Here is a 20,588-nt window from a genome sequence, read left to right as displayed (position 1 = left end):
GGATTTTGTTTTTGTTGTTGTGAGAATTGCAGAGCCATCCCTTGGTGACATACATAGCCGCGCTAACAGTCGGAGAAAGGTCTATCTAATTCTGAACAGCGTTGGGGGATGGGGGGGATGGGGGTAGGGAAATGTCACTCTTCCTATTTCTTCTCATCAAATGGATTCAAACTCCCTTGAATGGTACTCCAGGAACTCTGAAGACTACCTTTCCAGTCTTATCTCATGTCACTCTTCTCTATATTCTCTACTCCAGTCAATTGGCCAACTCTTCACTTTGATCAAAATGTTCTCCCTTCTTATCTTTGCCCGTTTGTCCATAAAACATCCTCTCTACCCGCATTTTAAAGATCGATTCAAATGCCACCTTACCTGAAAAACTTTCCTTAATATCTTCATATCTTCACTGGTAATAACTTTCATCCTCATTTATCACATATTTTTGTAATGCACTTTTTTTTTTCCTGAGACAATTGGGGTTAAGTGACTTGCTCAGGGTCACCCAGCTAGGAAGTGTTAAGTGTCTGAGACCTGAGTTCCTCCTGACTTCAGGGCTGGTGCTCTATCTACTATGCACTTCTTACATAACATGAAACTAAACAAATCCAATAATAAACTTTTTTTTGGATTTTATTTTTTAATTTTTTTATTATAGCTTTTTATTTACAAGATATATGCATGGGTAATTTTTTTCTTTTTTTATTGTAGCTTTTTATTTACAAGATATATGCACGGGTAATTTTTCAGCATTGACAGTAGCAAAACCTTTTGTTCCAACTTTTCCCCTTCTTCCCCCTACCCCTTCCCCCAGATGGCAGGTTGACCAATACATATTAAATATGTCCAATAATACACTTTTAAGTGTCTACAATGTTCAAGGCTTTGTGCCAGGCACTTGAAGATGCAATGACAAAAAGAAATCAATCCCTGACCTCAAGGTGGATTGTTGTTGTTTATGTATTCCCTTAGAGAACTCCAATTTTTTTTTTAGTTTAGTTTCATTGAATTTTTTATTCCATTCGCATTTAAAGTAATAAAAGTTAGGTTTAGAGTTTCCTCCATATAGTTCTAGTTTTTTCTACCTAATAGTTTTATTGTGTCCAATTATGTGTAAACATAGTTTTCAACATTGATTTTTGTAAGATTTTGAGTTACAAGTATTCCCCCTCCCTCTCTTACCTTTTTCCTCCCAAGACAGCAAGCAATCTGATATAGGTTATATGTGTATAATCATTTTAAACATATTTCCATAGTAGTCGTGCAAAACTCAAATTTCTAAAAGGACAGGGAACATGTCTTCTCAAGAGGAGCACCTCCCCCAGGACCCAAGCACCCAACTGTTGATTTCCAAGCCTCTCTAATGCCTCTAAAGTAGATTTGATACCTAAGCTATCATCAAAGTCTTCCCAATTGTGGTATATTTTGTATTAGGTACCGACAGGGGGGACAGAACTGTAAAACCATTAGCTCTTGGGCACCTAGGATGATTGTTCCCCATTAAAAAGTTCAAAGGAAAAATTATGTTCCTGGGTAAAATGAATGCTAGGTAAAAAGCAAATGAAGAAAAATCCCCCACAAAACCACAATTCGGGGGGAAATCTTCTGTGACAGGAATAAAGGCCACAATTCTTCCTCTTCTATGTTGGTCAGTGAAAGGTTTAGCTATCTTGTTCAAACCAGGGGGGGATGCGGAGAGTTCAGTGTTTAGCCTCTCCTCTCTTCAGCCCTCCTCTCAGCCCCCTCCCCAAATACCTTCCAGATATTTGACCGATGTAATTGTGGGGTGGGTATCCGGGCATTTCAGCCTGCTTTCAGTTGACCTTTCCAAACAAACCCTTGGTAGTGCTGTAAGCGATTCTCCCCTCAAGGCCAGTTTTTAACCTAAAAATCATAGCATGGCAGTGCTAGAGAAGAGCACAGGGGTCAGCTAGTCAATCTTATAAAGGAGGATGCAGACCCAAAGATGAGAAGAGGATTGATATAATAGGATGTCAGGTCTAGAAGAGACCCTACAGGTAGATTATTTGCCCTCTCCCCCTCCCATAATTGTAAAGAGGAGGAATCGGAGGCTAGTGGAGGAGAAGGGGTTGAGGATGGCAGGATGCCCATGCCGGAATGGGAGGTTCAGTGTCTGACTCCCTCATCTACACGGCTCCAGAATGGGGACGTTACCTGTTCCAAGTCTCACCTGTACTTTAGCTAGTGACTTCTGCAAAGACTAGAGGATCTCCTACAGGGAAAACGAGGAGGTCCCCTCTCCCGGCTCTGGGTGGGACTGGCCTCCCTGGGATATCTATGTGCTTTAATGGGAAAGCTTCAATGTTGCTTCAACCCCTGTCCTTGGGCAGATGTTCTTTCCAAACTCTCACTCGGCCAGCTCTCAAGCTTTCTTTACACAGCTCCAGGAAAGTCAACTCGCCTTCTGGCAGATTTATAGATAGAGGCTGAAAAGTCAGAAAGTCAGGAGGCCAGCTACACAGTTCCCAGCCTAGTAACCCGGATTTTCCTCTGGGGGTGAATTTTTAACTAAGGGAATTTCTCCTCTTTTTTCCTAACTAGCAGCAGGTCCCCCCTGAAAAGGAGACAGTCTGGGCGTCCCCAGAGCCAAAGAGAGGATTCCCTGCAAGGTCCGGGTTACAGGAAGAGTTCCATTCCTTCTTCATGCACACAAGTTCGGGTTCACTTAGGAAATGAAATAACCACCATAAAGACATCAATAGCTAGAACTGGCCAGGAGACGTAGGTCTCTGTCTCTGTCTCTCCACACACACACACACACACACACACACACACACACACACACACACACACACACACACACATTCTAGGCTTTTACTCTTTGCTATTGTGACCCAACCACTCCCTCCTTAAATGTATAATTTCTGGCTTCCCAAGGGACATCGGCTTCTTACAAGAGTGAGAAGAGAGTTCCAAACGAGAGGGGGGGGGAGAGGGGAAGGAGATAGAGGGAAGGGGGGAGACTGAGAGAGAGAGAGAGAGAGAGAGAGAGAGAGAGAGAGAGAGAGAGAGAGAGAGAGAGAGAGAGAGAGAGAGAGAAGGAAGGAGGGAGGGAGAGAGAGTGACTTCTCCTTTAAGGCTGGAGCAGCTTCTCAGTTTGTTCGTGTGCTTGTGCGTGGGGGGGTGTGGGGGGTGTGGTGTGTACCGTGTCTCCTCCTCTCTGAGTGACACAGCAGTGAGAAATGCCTATCAGTAACTTAAACCCCAGAAACTCCACCTTCTGAGCGGGGAGGCTGTGGGCTGATGGAAATGTAGTGAACAGATTGAGACAGACAGTGAATCATTAGCAAACTGCAACGCCAGAATGAACTTGTCTGGAACCTAAGAGGAGAAAGGGGGGAAGGGGGTGGGGGCACGCCATCCGCCAGTCCCTTGCTCGGGGTTTGCAGCTGGGGGTTTTGTCACATACAAAGCCAAAGTGGAACTACAAGCTGGTGGATCACCAGTTCAAGATGCTGCTGGTTTCTCAGCTGATAGAAGCACCGCGGATGGAGCCCCACATTACGGTAAGGACCTTGAGAGCATTCCGAATGAATAAGCAGCACAAAAGTCCTGGCTCTTGAAATCCTTCCTAGTAGCGACTTTTCCCGAGGCTCCCTCTCCCCCCCCCATTTGTTATGTTCCGAAGCACCGGTTGGGGAGGGGGCGGGGGGAGGGGGAGCTCCCAAAGTTTGCTGGGAGCCTGACTGCCCGAGTCTCCCGGCCAGGGCTGCCTTTAGGGGCTTTCACCTGCCAGCCTCTCCGCTAGTTAGGTGCTCCCGGGGGTGGGGATCTCGAGCTAGTTAGCTCTCGCAGACACTTCAACCTGCTAGCGAGGCTCTTCTCCCTCCGGAAAATTCCCTCCCCCTTATGCCAAGCGGGGAAAATGGGGGGGGGGGAGATTCAGGTGATTGCAGCCATCGAGGGAGGGAGTGGGGGGCGGCCAGCGCGAGGACTTTCTCCGGGAGGCAGCTCCAGTGCAGCGCTAGTTATCTCAACTAGAGTCTGGATTCACTTCTGTGCCTGTTGGGGAGGGCAGGTGCCTCCCGGGGGGCTCCCCCCCGCCCCCCCGCCGCCCCAGCGTTCAGCTCAAATCAGCAAGTGGCTCCCGGCCCCTGGTCCGGCGGTCCCCGGGAGCCTCCACGCCCCCTCCCCTTCTCTTTCTCGGAAAGGCGGTCCCGGCTTGGGCTCCCCCTCCCCGAGCACCCCACTAGAAGGCTCAGGCGCCCCCAGTTGGATCCCTGCCAATCCGGCGCGGGGATTCGGAGTGCGGGAAGCTCCCCCCAAAGATACTTTTTTTTTTTTTTTTTTTTTTTTTTTTTTTGCTGCTGTTAGCCTCGTACATTGTTCTCAGATGCAGTATAGCTGAAAATAGCCTGGGATAGCCAGAGATACTGGCCGATTCTGATCCGAGATTAAATGCTGACTGAACAGACACTAATAGGATTAGACTACCAATAAACTTAGCCCTGGAAGTCGTGATTTCCCCGTGTAAACAGGAGGCTGCCCAACGGCGGCCGGCCGCTGAATTCTTGGGGGGCTCCCACGTAAACTTCGCTCACGCCGAGGTGACCGGCCGAAAGCCGTTGGGAGCGGGGGGCGGGGGGGCCGGGGACGGGGATCAGGTGAATCCGAAGGAAGCGAATCGCTGGCACGGGTGTAGCTCCAAAACAAAAAAGCCCCCAGCGCGAGCGAGCGGCCCCGGCTCTTTTCGGGCGGCGCGAGCAGGTTAGTGGCTAGCGTCGGGGAGCGAGAGCAAAGCGTACGGAACACGGCAATATTGGAACAAAAGACGTAGCCGAAGTCTCCCGGAGCCCGAGTTCTGGGGAAGAGTTTGGGGGGAGGGGGGCGCCGTTTTGGCTCGGAGCCCTCGAAGGGAACGTGAAGCCGGGTGGACCCCCGTGAGCGCGGCCGAAGCTCCCTGGGAAATCTCCAGAGTCGGAGTGAGAGTCTGTGCCCGGCGCGGCGATTGGGAGCCGGGGGGAGCAGCCCCTGTGTAAACAAGTCTCGGGGCCACTCGTTCCGCGATCTCCATTGTCGCCGGGAAGATTCCCCTGGCCTCCGGGCTTGCCCGCGGGGCCCCCGACTTTATTTTTCTGAGGCTCGGGGCCGCGGGGAGCTGGACATCCCACCCCGCACCTTCCCTTCTCGGCCGGCTCCACCTCCGCCCACAGCTTGGCACTCAGCACCGGAGCTGAACGAGGGACCGGGCTGGCATGGGCTCGCCGCGCTTTCGAACTGGAAAGGCCCCGGGGGGATCGAGGAACCCAACATTTGGGTGCCGATCACCGGTCCCGGGGAGAAGCCCCGCTCTTGGCACGGTGCCAGGCCCGGGGCTGCTCCCCAGTTTCCTTAGAGATGTTGCCTGGGCAGTAGGTACCTAGCTCCTTTCCTATTCGAAGGGCTCAAGGCTCAGGGTTCCTAGGAGGCAGGCACTTTTTTTTGTCTTAGTTTTTTTTCGATTCCCCCCTCTCCCTCTTCCTCCCCCCCTTGCCCTTCTGAACAATCTGTTTAATAAAAAGCCCCTTTGTTTCCCAGGAGGTTGTAGTGAGGGGAAGGGGGGAGGCGGCAGGGGGTGGTTGTCTAGAAGTAGCTTCTGAGACGCTCCAGGGGTGTGTGTGTGTGTGTGTGTGTGTGTGTGTGGACCATTTCACAGGAGCCCCCTAGCACGGTCCAGGGAAATTCGTGAGCCTCACTGTTAGATACTGAGCATGGCAGTTTGCTCCGTTTCTCCCCGTACAGTTGGCACGGCACCTTTTAACCCAAACGGGCACCCTGGTCGTGGCCCTGAAGCGAGCTGCCTCGCCAGTAGGGGGCACTGATCCTGCTCGCTGTGGCTCTGGTGCACTGCTAGGAGGCTCCGAGTGCTTTTTCACAACTACCCCGGTCCTCTCCCCCCCCTTCCTCCTCCTCTTCCTCCTCCTTCCTTCCCCGCCCCCCGCCCTTCTAGGAGGCGAGCTTCTGCTGCGCGGCACCGTCTCTTCGCTGGCCCCGGGTTTGGGGAAATCTCTTGTGCGTGTCAGTGGAACGGGGTGGGGGCCGGGGAGGGGGGGGAGTCGGTGCTTTCTCTCGCTTTCCCCGCCCGGACCCTTGACCGGCGCCAGAGCTGTGGCCACACTGGCAGCTCGCGTGGCTCCTCGCTCGCCTTCCTCCTCATGGATTTCAAACTCCCCGAGGGCTTTCTTTGGAGGGAGCCGTGGGGCCGGGCCGCCTCCCTTACACCTGCCTCGCCCCCGCCCGCGCCTCGCCCCCGCCCGCGCCCCCCCCCCCCAGCCGCCCGTCGGAGACGGTGTCGGGGAGCAAACTTGAGGAAGAGAGGCACTTTGTAAATCCGGGCCGTGTTCGACCCGAGATGCGAACCCACTCTTCAGGAAGTGTTTGTTGAAGGGAAGCCTGACAATAAGAAGAAGTGACCAATAAGGAGAAGGGGGCGGTAGCCAGAACTCCGAGAGCTCGGCTGGGCTCGGGCCGAGGGAAGAATCCGGCGCGGAGCGGGCCCCGCCCCCCGGGGCTGCCCCCGCCCCCGCCCCTGCCCCCTCTTTCTCCAGTTTCATCCCATGGAAACATTGCTGCTATCTGCTCCCCTCCCATGGCTCCCCCGCTCGTCTCCTCACTCTCCGGCCTCCCCTCCGCCCCCCTCCCTCCTTCTCCTTCCTGGAAGATGGTTAGCGTAGTGGTGGCTGGACACTGCCCCGGCCTGGGAGAAGCTCCAGAGACCCCCCCCAGCCCCCCTCCCCCAGGCAGGGCCCCGACCACTCCAAGGGAATGCTGGAAGTGTGAAAGGCCGGGCTCCGCCTGCGCCGCCCCGCTTCGCTTTGCCTTTCTGCAGCTAGAGAATGGGGCCATAAAGCTGTTGATGGGAGCTAGGGAACATATGGTGCCTCGGGGAGGGAGGCGTCGGAGTGGCCTTGAACCTGCCCCTCTCTCGGGCCGCCCGTGTACTGCCAGGCCCGGGCGCGAGGCGGCCTCGTCCCCTTAAAGGGGCACGCCACCTGGCTCCCGGAGCCTCGAGTTTGCCCGGGAGCTAACTTTTCCCCCCCTGCGCGAGAACGCCGCCGCCGCCGCCGCCGCCTCGCCCTGTTGCTTTGGAAGCTCCTGAATGGCTCCCTCGCGTCCCAGCTCCCCATGTGCTGCCGCCTCTGGGTATGTGCGGAATCCCAGCATCTCCTCACCCAGCCAGGCGGGGATGCTGGCCGTGCCCGGGAATGCGGCCACTCGGGCTGTTGACGGGGAGAGAGAGTCAGGGGCTCGCCGGGAAGTCTGTGGTTCGAGCTGACTCCTCATCCCATTGAAAGGGGAGGGCTGGGAGGGGGGGATGGAAAGAACAGTAGCTTTGTTTCTTCCAGCATCTCCTTAACTTCCAGATCATCATCCCCTCCTTCCGGCTGTGCCCATTTTCAGTGACTCTGCTTTGGGAGGGGGGCAAGAGAGTTTGGGGTTGGTGGAGACAAGGGTGGCGGAAGAGACGAGGAAACTCCATGTTAGGAAGGCATTAGCAAAGGGTGACTTCTAATGTTTTCCTGCCACTGACGCTGAGAGTGACACAGATGTGTGGGCTGAAACAGGAACGTCACTGAATTTTTAAACTGAACCAGGAAATAGCCTGTTGCTCAGGGAAGAAAAATAAATGCAGCCCATCTCAAGGTGGGAGACTGAAAGCTAACCGCAGTAATCCTCTGCTAGCCCTGAGCCTATTGACTGCCCCCCCCCAAGACTGATCCCAAACCACCTTCTAGTTGAGGTGCAGCATTTCCAGTGCTGAAATGCACCTGGTTCTCAGTCACCACTTAGAAATCCTTTAGAAACTTGAGTACTGGGGGGAGGGGGGAGAGAGAGAGAGGAAGAGACACAGACACACAGACAGACAGACTGAGGAAGAAGAGACGGGGGAAAATGGGAGGGGGGAGAGAGAGAGAGAAAAGGAGGGGGAGAAAGGGAGGGAGAACGAGACAGAGGGGAGAGAGAGAGAGAGGGAGACACACACACACACACACACACAGAAGGCTAGGCAAAAATTGGCTTCAGGCAACGAGTTTTTGGACTCAAAACACTTAGATTATCTGGACTGCTCTGTTTGTCGTGAGCCCTACCCCCTTACATACTTTGTAAATTGTAAAGCCTCTTTATAATTGGGGAGAGAGCGTTTTTCCCCCCTCTTTCTGCTGCAATCGTGTAATTAAAGGGCATTGGAGTGCCTCTTAGGTTGTCGTCTTGGCCCTGAAACCAGGCAACTATATAACTGTGGACCAGGCATTTCTTTTACTCTGAGTTGTTTCTGCATTTGTAAAAGAAAGGGATTTGAACCATTCAATTAAGTTCCACAAACATTTAGGCACCTGAGACACAAAACAAAACACAAAACCCCCCAAAACACAGCCATACCGAAAATGGGCTTCACTTCCAGGAGGTGGAATTCTCCCGGAAGATCCAGCAAGTACACAAGTTGTATATTGCCAAGTAAATATAAAGTAATTTCACGAGCATTAACAGCTGGGAGGAGGGGCTTAGGGAGGCTGCTTCCGAGCTAAGCTGGGAAAGAACCCTTACGGCTCTAAACTTTCAGGCCATCTATGAATGAAATCAAAATTTTCAAAGCTTTTGAAGTCGGTTTGTTTGTTTGTTTGTTTCTGTTTTTACTGGAGAAACTGTGACCTAGCAAAATGGAAACTCGGGGAGGGGATCGAAGAGAGGAAATACAGATTCGAAGCAGGATTTAGGAGAAAGCAAGGGATAAAAAAAATAAGTATAAAGTTTTTGTTATGCTTGTCCTTTAAAATTCTGACTTGGGCCATGTGGACTGCCTTGATCAGTTTTTCTTATAACAGGTTAACCAGCAGCCAATTGCTAAGTTTACCCATTCAGATCATTCCAATCACTTTAAATTATTTGCATGTCAGTCTTTTTTTTATAATAGTTTAACCAGTAGCCAGTTGCTAAGTTTACCAATTCACATCATCCCAATCACTTTAAATTATTTGCATGTCAGTCTTTTTTTAATAACAGGTTAACCAGCAGCCAATTGGTAAGTTTACCCATTCAGATCATCCCAATCACTTTAAATTATTTGCATGTCAGTCTTTTTTTTTTTTATAATAGTTTAACCAGTAGCCAGTTGGTAAGTTTACCCATACAGATCATCCCAATCACTTTAAATTATTTGCATGTCAGTCTTTTTTTTTTATAATAGTTTAACCAGTAGCCAATTACTAAGTTTACCAATTCACATCATCCCAATCATTTTAAATTATTTGCATGTCAGTCTTTTTTTTTTTTATAATAGTTTAACCAGTAGCCAGTTGGTAAGTTTACCCATTCAGATCATGCCAATCACTTTAAATTATTTGCATATCAGTTTTTCTTATAATAGTTTAACCAGTAGCCAATTGCTAAGTTTACTCATTCAAATCATCATAGTCACTTTAAATTAAATGCATATTTCTAGGAGCAAAAAATGTTTCCATATGACAAATTTGTTTTCCGTTTATTTAAGCAACACTTGAAAGAATCAACTGCCCATTCTTCCCTCCCTGTTCAGACAAGGGTGTCTGAACTCACTGCTAGATCGTATCTGGTAGTGTGGCTTGGTTTGTATGTTGTTTTAATACATTTTTATCTGTGCCTTTGTTTTTACATCACGATCATTTCAAACACTCCAAAGCCCGAACCCTCCCTTGTGAGAAAGAAAAAAAAAAAACAAAAAACAAAAAACAACTAAACAAGCAATTAAAAAAACCACCTGATGCAAAATCTTCTCTGACACTGCATATAATATTCTGTCCTGGTAGTCCCCCACCTCTCTTTTTCCAGGAAGGAAGTGTATTTCTCCTGCGGGACCTTCCTTCATTGATTTTCCCCTTTACTTTCTTATGGTGATCTCTTTTCATTTCCTTCATTATAATTGTATGTATTGTTTTCTTGGTTCTGTTGATTGGGCTTTGCATCTGTTCATATACAAATCTTCCTAAAGTAGAACCGGTTCCTCCTCTTTGTTATTTCTCACTTCACAGTAATATTTCCCTGCATTCATATGCCATAGTTCTTTCAGCCATTTCCTAGTTGTGTGTGTGTATGTGTTTAATGACATCTCCAACTTTAGGAAACTCAGGACCATGCAAGGTTTTGCCAATCGCCCTGCTTTATATGAATATTGATTGGAAGGGGGCTGGGGACTCATGTTCTAAAGAAGGAGCTTTTATCCCCCTGAGTTCTTTAGCAATTATCTTGCTGCCATAAATGTTGATACACACAGAATGGATGTAACTAAAAAATCTCCTTAGCCAAGCAGAAAAGGCTGACTGTTTGTTGGAGCAGAGAGAATGCTGAGAGTGTGAATAGACAAACCCATATGTCGCTGGTGCGCAAGATAAATGATGGCCGAACAGGAGTCGGTTACTATGGATCAGCACAATAAACCCATTCCCATCATACACCTCTCTTAATATACCAGCTTCAATGCCATTGAGGGGTAACCTAGGTAGCACCAGTCAACTGTAAGGTTTTCAAGTATTCTCTTACACATCTCAAAGCACGGTTGGAACACGGTTCTGATTTTTTCCAACATTAAGTCCCTAAAAGTCTGTGGGACTTGGAGGAGAAAACTGCAGCAAAGTGAATGAACTGGAAAGAACTTAATGCAAATACTTATCTTGTTTAACACCTGTAAAAGGAGCAAAGCAAAAGGAAGCCTTAACTAGGGCTTCCAAGGAAAACTAGCCTGAACTTGAAGTAACTTATACTTATATAGTACTTTACATAGAGTATTGTTCATCATACAGTCAAACTAACTTAGAGTTATTGATGTGTGGTGTGTGTGTGTGTGTGTGTGTGTGTGTGTGTGTGTGTGTGTGTGTGTGGAGAATTTCATGGGAGGGGAGTTGCTGCAGAGTAGAGAACAGAAAAAATAAGCTAGTTGATTTATATATTTTTTTCTTCCTTGCTTCTCACAGCCCTTTCTCCCTCTCAGAGATTCATTTTATAACTTTGATCTTCCCACCCCAAATCTGACCTCCTAGTAATTTCCAAAGCAGGCAGTTAAGATGTCACATACCAAAGCATATCCCCTTGAAGATCTTGCATTGTATGAGGGTGATCTGGAAGGTCCAGATAAATTTTGAAAACATATCTCTTTTCCCAACATTAATTGCTTCAGAAAAAAAAAAAAAAAAACTAAAGAAAGTTTCTGGTCAGGGGACAGAGAGAGTAAAATTTTATTTTTATCAATCCACTCATTTCTAGAAGTTTTCTCTGGCAAAATTTTCAGTGGTCTAGCTTGTCAGAGCTTTTTTATCGGTTAAGAAAAACAAAACAAAACAAAAAAATGCGCAGGTGTTTAGTAAGCTTTGAATAGGGAGTCCCTAACTCTTTTCAGCAAAGTAGATAACCCGTCTCTAGGTTGGTTGGTTGAAACTTGGACTAGATTTCCCCCTACAAGCAATAGAAATGATTGCAACTTTACCCAAATAGCATGTGTAAACACGAGTTACCATGTGTTTCTATGAGAAAATTGCTTTCAGTTATTATGACAAGAGAGATAGAGGGGTCTGGTGGCAGTTTGCAAGGTCTTTGGTGGAGAGATGTTTAACACTGCAGAGTGATTCAACTTCATAAGTTTGTATTAAGGAAAATGTCTAGCATACAGATGGATATATTTCTAGACTAATCCTCAGATGTTTGAATTGGGGACTCTTCTGAATCATCTAAGGAGAGTAAGAACTTAGCAATAATCCCTTACTAGATTGGGATATAGTAGAAAGACTCCTTGACCCTCAGAAAACTTGATTTTGAGATTCTACCTTCATGATTCACTTAGGTACAGGTGTCTTCATCTCTACTTCAGTGTCTGTAAAATGGGAACAATCCCTATTTACCTCCTTCCCATTCCTTCGCTATCTTATTCACTTATGATTGTGAGTTAACTTCACATCTTGTTCCTTCGACTAGACTGTGAGCTCCTTGAAGGAGCAAAGAGGAACTTTGCTTAATAAATTTGTAATAACAGATTTCCTATAGACCTTCACCATTTTTTCTTATTCTATCTCATGTAATCCTCGCAACAGTCCTGTGAGGTAAACAGTAGACATCATTATCCTCATTTTGTAGTTGGAAAAAAAAACTGAAGCTCAGCAGAAGAGCTTTTTTTATTTCATAGGATAATTAATTAATTTCAAGCTAAGGGGCTGTACAGTTCATCTCAATCCGGCCCCTTATTTTAAAGAGGCCCGCCCATGGACACAGAGCTAGTAGATGGCAGAGATGAAATTGGAATTCAGATCCTCTAAAACTCCCAGTCTATCACTCTTAGTCTTTCAGTCTTTGTATTTTTCACGATGAATTATGCATAGTATGAACTCCATATTTGTTAACAATCTCCAATCATAAGATATAAATTGAAGACTCAATACAAGGTTATACAAACACTCAGATTCAATTTTACTATAATTGCAACTTGCACGGGGACAGGTTTTTTCCCCCTATTTTTCTGAGAATACCTGGTGACCAAAAGGCCACTGCAACCGCCACATGTCTCTTGAATTCAGGAAGAGACAGCTGGAGTTTCAGACTGTTACAGTCATGCTATGGATTGACCTCAGCAGGGGAGGTTGTTAACTGTGTTATTGTTTCATTCTGTGTCACTCAATCTATTGAGTGGATTTGGTGTTTAGAACCCAGGGAATCCACTTTCCTACACTGTCCACCTTTGGAGGTAATGTATAATCCTTTGGAGAATGGAGGATGGAAAAAGGCCAGCTCCAGTTTTATGTGGCAAAACTAAAGCTTTAGGTAATCTCTTCTACACTGCTTGGGGGTCTTCTCTCTACCCCACCCCGCCCCAGAAAAAAAAAAAAAAGAATTGTGGGACCTCTAACAAACTTGTCGTCCCTGAGGTAAAATATGATAGATGGATTTATGTAATATTAAAGAAAATCTTTTTTTTTTTTGGTGGGGGGCAGAGTTGGACTTTGTTTTTAACTCTGCTGGAAACTTGAAGATGTGTCATAAGTATTGAAAATCACTGCCTCCCTGGGGAGACCCCACAGATCTTTGGTGATATTTCCCCATTTGGAGATGCTCAGACCCAGTCTCAAAAGTCTCAATCTCTTTCCCCTACTCTCCCTTTAGCCTGTCATCATATAATATCATCTTGAGAAAAGTGCATTGCAAATCTTAAAATGTGATAGAAAAGAGCTGTTGTTTATTAACATATCCCCCCACTGATTTCAAGGGCCGAGGTGAGGCAAAATTCCCGATTCTGGCTCTTACGTGGGGAGACCAGATTTAGAAGCACCTTTAAAATTTGATTTTAAATTGATAAGGGAGGACATTGGCCCTTGACAGGTGGTTGAGTCTTGAGAATGATGATACTAAATGTAGCAGAAGCCTAGCTCTCCTGGGAAGAGAAAAGAATAGAGTCGAATTTGGAATCTTCCTGTAATGGAATCCTCCCTTTATGAATTTGGCCTTTCCTTTTTTTAACACTTAGGGCAGCTGAGGGGCACGTCGGGGATTCAGAATTGGAAGTTTATGGGTTAGTTGGAGAAGGCATGCTGTAATTTAAAACTCGTTTGAAAGCAATTATTCTGGGGGCCTAGACATTAGTGCTTCAGAAAAGACTCTGGCTTGTCTTTTTTTTTTTTTAAGTTGCTGTCTGGAGCCCCAGCAAGGAAGGCCCACTCACAGTGGCCAGTACCATGTAGGGGCCGAAAATGTCTGAGCGTGCATTTTTGAAAGGTGATTTCATTGTTAACATTGGCTTCTGGAAACACCAATCGATTTTTGAACAGGAAGTTTAGACTTCTGACTTGCCAGTCTCAGGTGTTTCATTCTGAATAACTGGCATGCTTGATGCCATGTTTTGTGAAGGGGACCCAGCATTTCTAAGCTGCTTGTCTGTCAGAGATTAATTTAACCTCTAATTACTACATTTTCTTCACAGTTTGCTGCACATGAGCACATTCTAACAAAAGCACTGAGAAATATGCCATTTGACTTACCACTACTCTGAAATTAATTTGGGGAGATGGAGTCAAATCTGACGCACTCGATGTTGCCATCGGAATTAGAAGTGAATAATCTAGTTGCTTCCAATGAGATCACAGTGGCAAGATCTCGTTAACTGTAGACATAGTCGTAGAAATGAACCCTAAGGAGGGAACCGTACAGTAGAAAGGAGATACCTTGGCTGCTGCTCTCAGACAGCGGCCCAAATGGGCCACACGCATGCCTTTATCATCTGTTGTTCTCCAAGAATTCTGGGTGGTAGGATAAGACTCGAGACCTTCTTCTAGATCTGTACCGGTGCCAAGACATTTAGAATTGGAGGCCTCCAAGGTTCTGACACTTAAGGACAGCTGGCATTTATCAGGCACTTTAAAGTTGGCAGCATGTTTTATAAATGTACAGCCTCCATTGAGTTTCACAACAGCCCTGCAAGGTAGATAGTACGGTTACTGTACTCATTTCATAAATGAGGAAACTGAGGCACAGAGATAATAATGTGACTTTGAAGACAGTATGGGATAGTGTAAAAAAAAATACACTAGCTGTGGAGGCAAGGCCCATCTTCAGATTCTACCGCAAACATTTACTATCTGTGACCATGGGCATGCCACTTTTTCTTTCCAAGCCTCAGTTTCCCTCATCTATAAAATGGGCAGTTGGACAAGATGGCCCCTGAGGCCTTCTGCAGCTTTGGTTTTAGGATCTTATGACTTGCTTATGGTCACACAGCTAGGAAGTGCCCTGTCTGATATTCAAACGCAGGCCTCTGACACCAAGTCCAGCACCAGGCCAGGCTGTGTGTGAGTCTGGGAATCTGGCCCTTAGGCCCAAATTTCCTGGAGCCTCCCAGCAACCAGATCTCTTAGAGGGATGTGAATGAGTATGGAGGGGAGGGAGATGAGTGAACTTTATTCTAGATCGACACTGCTATGGTGCTAGCTAGGTTCACTTGAAGAAGGGCCCTTTCCCCCCAGGATTTGAGATTCCTCAAATCCACAACAATAGGCCATTCCTTCATTAACATTTGGCCCCTCTGGAAGTTGCCCTGCCCCTAAGTCCCCAAATTGTAGCAGGTGACCAGGGACCTGGAAGCCAGCAAATAGTTCTTGGCTCTGGGAGCTTTCCTAAGCCAGGCTTCTCACAGACACCTACCTAATCCTGTCCCCGACAGATAATAAGCATGAGACTGAGGGGCACAGGGGGCTGGAGCCATAGGGCAAAGGTGTCCTAAATTAGACCCTGCTAGGAATTGCCTCGTCTAGAGCAGGGCCCCTTAAACTTTTTCTATTTTCGTTTCCTTTTTGCTCGAGAAACTTTTACATATATAAGTATATAAAATAGATATACAAATCATTTATGGATAATAAAGCACAATTTCACAACCCTGACATTCAGTTATGAGACCCCATGTTGGGTCATGACCCCCAGTTGAAGAAGCTGGGGTCTAGAGTAGTTGTGAAGAGCACTTCTTGAAACTGGAAAGAAGCAGGATGGATTATTTTCCCTGAACAAGACTAGGTTTCCTGGCTTTTCCCAACTCAGTCTAGTTCAGCTGGCATTTATTTAGGTGTCAAATGTCATTCCTAATGCCGGGAACACAAAGACAAAAAGCACTACCGGACCTCAAGGAGCTTTTGTTCCATTGGGGGAGAAGCAAAAACAAATAAGCAAATAAAAAGTATTATAAAATTAAGAGTGATTCCAGGGGGAGGGGTGAAAATGGGGGGGGGGGGAGGAGAGAGAAAGGGCTCAATTTGTATTGCCATATTTAGCCTTACAACATCCCACTTAGGAATTTGTGAAATGACTTGGCCAGAAGCCCCTGTTCTGACCCCAGAATCCATTGATTTTTTTTTTTTTTCCCCTCTTGGGCTCAATCTGATCTGCAGTGTTTGACCAGCCTTTGGCCAAATTGTGACCTGGACTAAGGTTGTCTTCCAGGTGTCTGGCCTTCCCTGTGTGTGTCCTTCTCTCCTCCCCTTCCCCCATGGACCTTGACCGGTTCTCCTAACTAAAATTCCAATCAGAATGGGTTTGTGGCTGGCTTGGGAGAAACAACCCTCAACTCTGTTGAAATCCTTTGATTTCCTAGCTATCATACCCACAGTGCCACATTAGCTTGGTTCCTTTGTAAAAAACAAAGATCAAAAATAAAATCTGCTCCAGCAGGATAACAAAACTGATCAGATGTGTAAAGAAACTCCTGCTTCCTAAGTTGGGAAGGCTTTGTGCCTTCAGCAGACCACTTTGGGAGATGGCAGCAGTTTTTAGTCAATCCAACAAGTATACAGTAAGCACCTACTCTGGGGAAGGCATTCTTCTAGTCTTCTTGAAGACCCCAGGTTAAATCCAGCCTTAGACACTTTCTAGCTGTCTAACTGGTTAGATCATTTGACTAAGGCTAGGGAGAATTCTACCACCTACCTCACCGGATTGTTGTGAAGACTTCTTGGGATAAGGCTGTGAAGTGCTCTGCAAACCTTAAAATTCATGTCACCTCTTATTATTCTAAATAGTTCAGATAGGGAGGGGCTGAGGAGTGTAAGGGAGACTCTTTTTGGTATTCTGTTGTTTTTCCACCCATGCCTGCGGGGCCATTTGGGGTCTTCTGGGCAAAGATTCTGGAGTGCTTTGTCTTTTCTTTCTCCAGCTTATTTTACAGTTGAGGAAACTGAGGCAAACCAGGATAAAGTGACTTGCCCAAGGTCACCCAACTGGTAAGTGTCATAGGCTGGCTTCGAATTCCAGTCTTCCTGACTCTAGGCCCAGTTCTCCTTCCACCAGGGAAAATACCCCCTGCCCAAGAAGAATAAATCCTGCCCCTGATCCCAAGTAACTCTGTGGGTTGGGGGGCAAGCTGTACTGGTTAGCACCCTTGCTTTCTCTGGAACTGATTGATGGGTTCCCTAAAAAAACAGCAGGGGGAGGGACATGTTGGACAATTTGCATTCAGCACTTTGCCATCCCCAGGAGTTCTTCCTGTTCCCACCTCTTGTTTTTTTTTGTTTTTTGTTTTTTTTTTTTTTTAGAGAAAGTGAGCTAGTCCTTGAGGGAGGAGACTTTCATTGACGTCCTGCTTCTAGCTCGGCCTCTGTTCCATAGAAGGCACTTAAATGTTTCTGGATCACGTAAATTCAATTTGCAACATTCTAGGAGTCTTCTGCAGTCCCTGCACTTCTAAAAAGGAAGAGGTGGAGAACATGGAATTCTCCAAAGTCTGAAATAAAATTTAATTTTCAGCCATTTGACCCTTAGCAGAAAAAAAAAGCAAACTCTTTATATACTCGGTAAATGTCACGAAATCATACAGAGAAAATATAACCTATATGCAGCATGGCTTAGTATAAAACAAAACAAAACAAAATCAACACTGTATTCTAGTGCCCAGAGACCTCAACTCTGCCTCTGACTTTGCTGTGTGACCTTTTCCTCTCTAGGCCTCAGTAATTCCATATGATAAATAGAAATGTGTACCTCATATTGGCCACCTGTTTCTGGCTTTCCTGTGGTTTCCAGATTTTTCTCATTGTTAAAAGACAAAAACACATTTCACAAAACTCTTTATTTCTCTTAATGGAAATTTAAAAAAATGAAATCATTTCAAATAGCAAGGACCTCACCCTTATTTTTTAATCTTATCTATTTAAAAATAAAATCTCATCGGTCTAGTTAAATTGAAAAGGAATCAACTTTGTGGCCCTCTTCAGATATTTCAGGGAATCTGGGAATTTGTCGAGTCCCCGAATATTAAAGCAGGGAGAAACTTTAGAGAGAAACTATTCTAACTCCCTTATTTTCTAGAGGAACAAACTGAGTCTGAGAGAGGGAAAACATAGCGAGTCCCCTCCCTTTTGCCTCTGGATTTTATGGAGGAGAAAATTGAATGGCTCCCTTGGTTGTTAAAGGCACTATGTACGGAGCTACCTCTACTCCTCCACTCTCCCATCCCCCTGAAAAAATCATTCTGAAAAGCTCTGCAGCCACCAGTACTCCCAGCAGAAAGAGTGCTGAACTTCAGCCTCTGACACTTGTTGCCTTTGTTCCTTTGGACAAGTCATTTGACCACTCTGGGCCTCGAGCTCCTCATCTGCCAAAATGAAGGTGGCCGCCACTTCCGCGGGGTACTACTGGGATCGACTTTGATCTCTGGCTGCCAAAGAGTTGCCAAACAAGAAAAGAATGTTTACTCCTCCTCTTTCTACAGGAGGCCTAATGGGAAAAATTGAGTTTGATGCTCCTGAATTGAAATAGGCCAGAGCCAGTTGTTTTAGATCTTGTCACATTCTCTACTCAATGGTTTTGCAGCCAGGAACTCTGACCCTGTTAGCCTCGTGTCTAGGGCTGAGGCGCTTATGTCTCTGTGAACCTCAGTTTTCCCTCAGGAGTGGGGATAACTTTATCAATAGTACCGCTACCTCCCAGGGTTCTTGAGAGGAGAGTGATGGAAGCTGCATAAATGTCATCTGCTGTTATTATTCAAATCCAAACTCAGAACCTACAGTGCAAGTGGTCTAATTGAAAAGAAAACATTGTTTTTGAATAGCAGTGAGGTCCTTAGAGAACTGCTGGAAATCTTTGTCTTTTCAGTAAATAGACCTGTTTTTAAGACTAACTTTATATACGCCTTTTCCCTCATCTTATTCCAACCTCAAGAACAAAAAGCCAGGAAACCCATCCTTCATTTTCGTGTTGCCTTGTCTCAAAGAAGCCCTTAGTCTTCAGGCTGTTGACACCCGTGAGTATACTCTGTTACTTCGTCAATCTTTTATCATAGAAAACTGTCAACAACCTCTAGCTCCTAAGGCCTTACACAAGTTCCCCTGCTTTAACTATCCCATGTTCACTGGCTCTGTGCAGATTTTGGTTTTGATCTCATCTCCCCTTTCCCTAGCTTTAGGGGGCACTATTTAGAAATTTGCTCCCCTTTAAGGGAAGCACAGAGATATGGCAGCAGGGGTGCTGGGCCAGAATCCTGGATTACTGAGTGACATTGGGAAAACTGACCTCTCGGTGCCTTAGTCTCCTCATCTCTAAAATGGGAATACCAATTTTGATATATAGGATTTCAAGGATCACTTGAGGGTTATTATCCTCTAAGGGATATATACAGATCCTTGATTTCATTGGTGGGGGAGCCCATGGTGAGGAGCTTCCTCTACTAAAGTGGCTTCTACGCTTCAAAGCCAGTTGCCTAGAGCACCGAGAAAGCGACTTGCCCAGGATTCACATAGTTGCCCTGGTTAGAGCAACAACTGGATCATTTCTGCCACTGTGAATCTTGCATTGAGATTCCAGAACTGCTATTCTCAGGGAAGGGACAGAAAATCCGGTAATACTGACACTAATATTCGGAAATGGGGTGGTAGAGAGAGTGCTGGACGGTGATACTGGAGATACTAGGCCTAGTCCGGACCAGCTCCTTGACTGGACAGATTGCTCTCATTTCTGTGTCTGTTTGCGCCTCCGTCCAAATCCAGGCTACTTAGTCCCTGGGCAACTTTCTGAATGCATGCGGGCCTCAGTTTCCTCCCCCAGTGAAATGAAGGGATTGTACTTGCTGGTCTCCAAGATCCCTCCCCTTTCTCTGGATGATCTCAGAAGCATAAAAATCCTTTTGGCTTTCTAATTCATTGAAACTGAAATATTACACATCAGAAACCTGTGGCATTCCTGTGACATTCTGAGTCCCTCCCCACTCCACAGCACACAGAGGTGAAGACACAGGCCCCACGCTCATCCAGCTTGTGTGAACCACGATTCCAAGCCAGGTATCTGAACTCCAAAACCAGCGTTTATATGCTGCTTCTGAGGAAAAACATTGGGTTTTGTGGAGACAGAATGGCAGCTGTGGGGGGTGGGGGGGAAGTGATTCCTTCCATCAGTTATTTTGGCTATCCAGTCCCAAAACAAAACCATCCGCCTAATTGTCTTTTCTTACTAAAGGGATCGGGGCTTTTGGCACTGTTTACTGGGAGAAGTTTGGTCACAGATGACTGTGGATACTTGATATCTCCCATGGTCATGCGTGTTAAAATGGAAGTTGAGGCTATGCTACAGGAGTTAGGGAAAATGTGATTAAACAAGACTCTTCCTTCTGAACAAATTCAACATAACTCTTGTATGTTGACCCATGGACTCTTGAAAAACTCAGAAAAGTTGCCTCTGGGCACCAAAGCAAAGCTGCCTTTTAGAAAGGACCATTGATAACTAACTGTTGTCCCAAAGAGCCTTCCTTCTTTTGGCAGGAATAAGGATTGAATTGATTTATGTAGGGTGAGAATTTCATACCGTGTAAGCTTTTGATATCACGACCTGGACCTGCACAATACCACTGAAAGTGTTGTTCCTGGCGACAAGCAATACCAGGGTTCAAATCCCATCCCATGGCTTACTGGTTATTTATGGGCAAGTATATCAAATGGAATGATTTCTGTAAAATGCTTTGCAAACTTTTAAATATTGGTTTTTCTTTTTTCTTTTCTCTCTCTTTTTTTTTTTCTTTTTTGCTGAGGCAGTTAGGGTTAAGTGACTTGCCCAGGGTCACACAGCAAGGAAGTGTTAAGTGTCTGAGGTCAAATTTGAACTCAGGTCCT

The 20,588-nt window shown here is 46.2% G+C and overlaps 1 protein-coding gene across 10 annotated transcripts in view; it reads left to right on the top strand.

Annotated features, from left to right (window-relative positions):
• Positions 1-20,588, top strand: part of MAMLD1 (mastermind like domain containing 1) — a 467,295-nt gene that overhangs the window by 333,118 nt on the left and 113,589 nt on the right. For 4 of the 10 annotated variants that reach the window (XM_074278503.1, XM_074278499.1, XM_074278506.1 and 1 more), the window contains exon 1: positions 3,311-3,524. The exons of 4 other annotated variants lie outside the window; for them this stretch is intronic. Coding sequence is in view for 1 of the 6 variants with exons in the window: in XM_074278498.1 (XP_074134599.1) it covers positions 3,471-3,524 (54 nt within the window). In the remaining 5 variants the exon portion in view is untranslated. Of the gene's footprint in view, positions 1-3,305; positions 3,525-6,740; positions 7,141-20,588 lie in introns of those variants that run through there. 2 more of the 10 variants (XM_074278498.1, XM_074278501.1) reach the window with 2 other exon arrangements.

The sequence above is a fragment of the Sminthopsis crassicaudata genome, chromosome X, assembly GCF_048593235.1.
Source record: "Sminthopsis crassicaudata isolate SCR6 chromosome X, ASM4859323v1, whole genome shotgun sequence".
NCBI classification, from domain to species: Eukaryota; Metazoa; Chordata; class Mammalia; order Dasyuromorphia; family Dasyuridae; genus Sminthopsis; species Sminthopsis crassicaudata.
The sequence above is the reverse complement of the archived record's forward strand: the minus strand, read 5'-3'. Positions and strand labels throughout refer to the sequence as shown.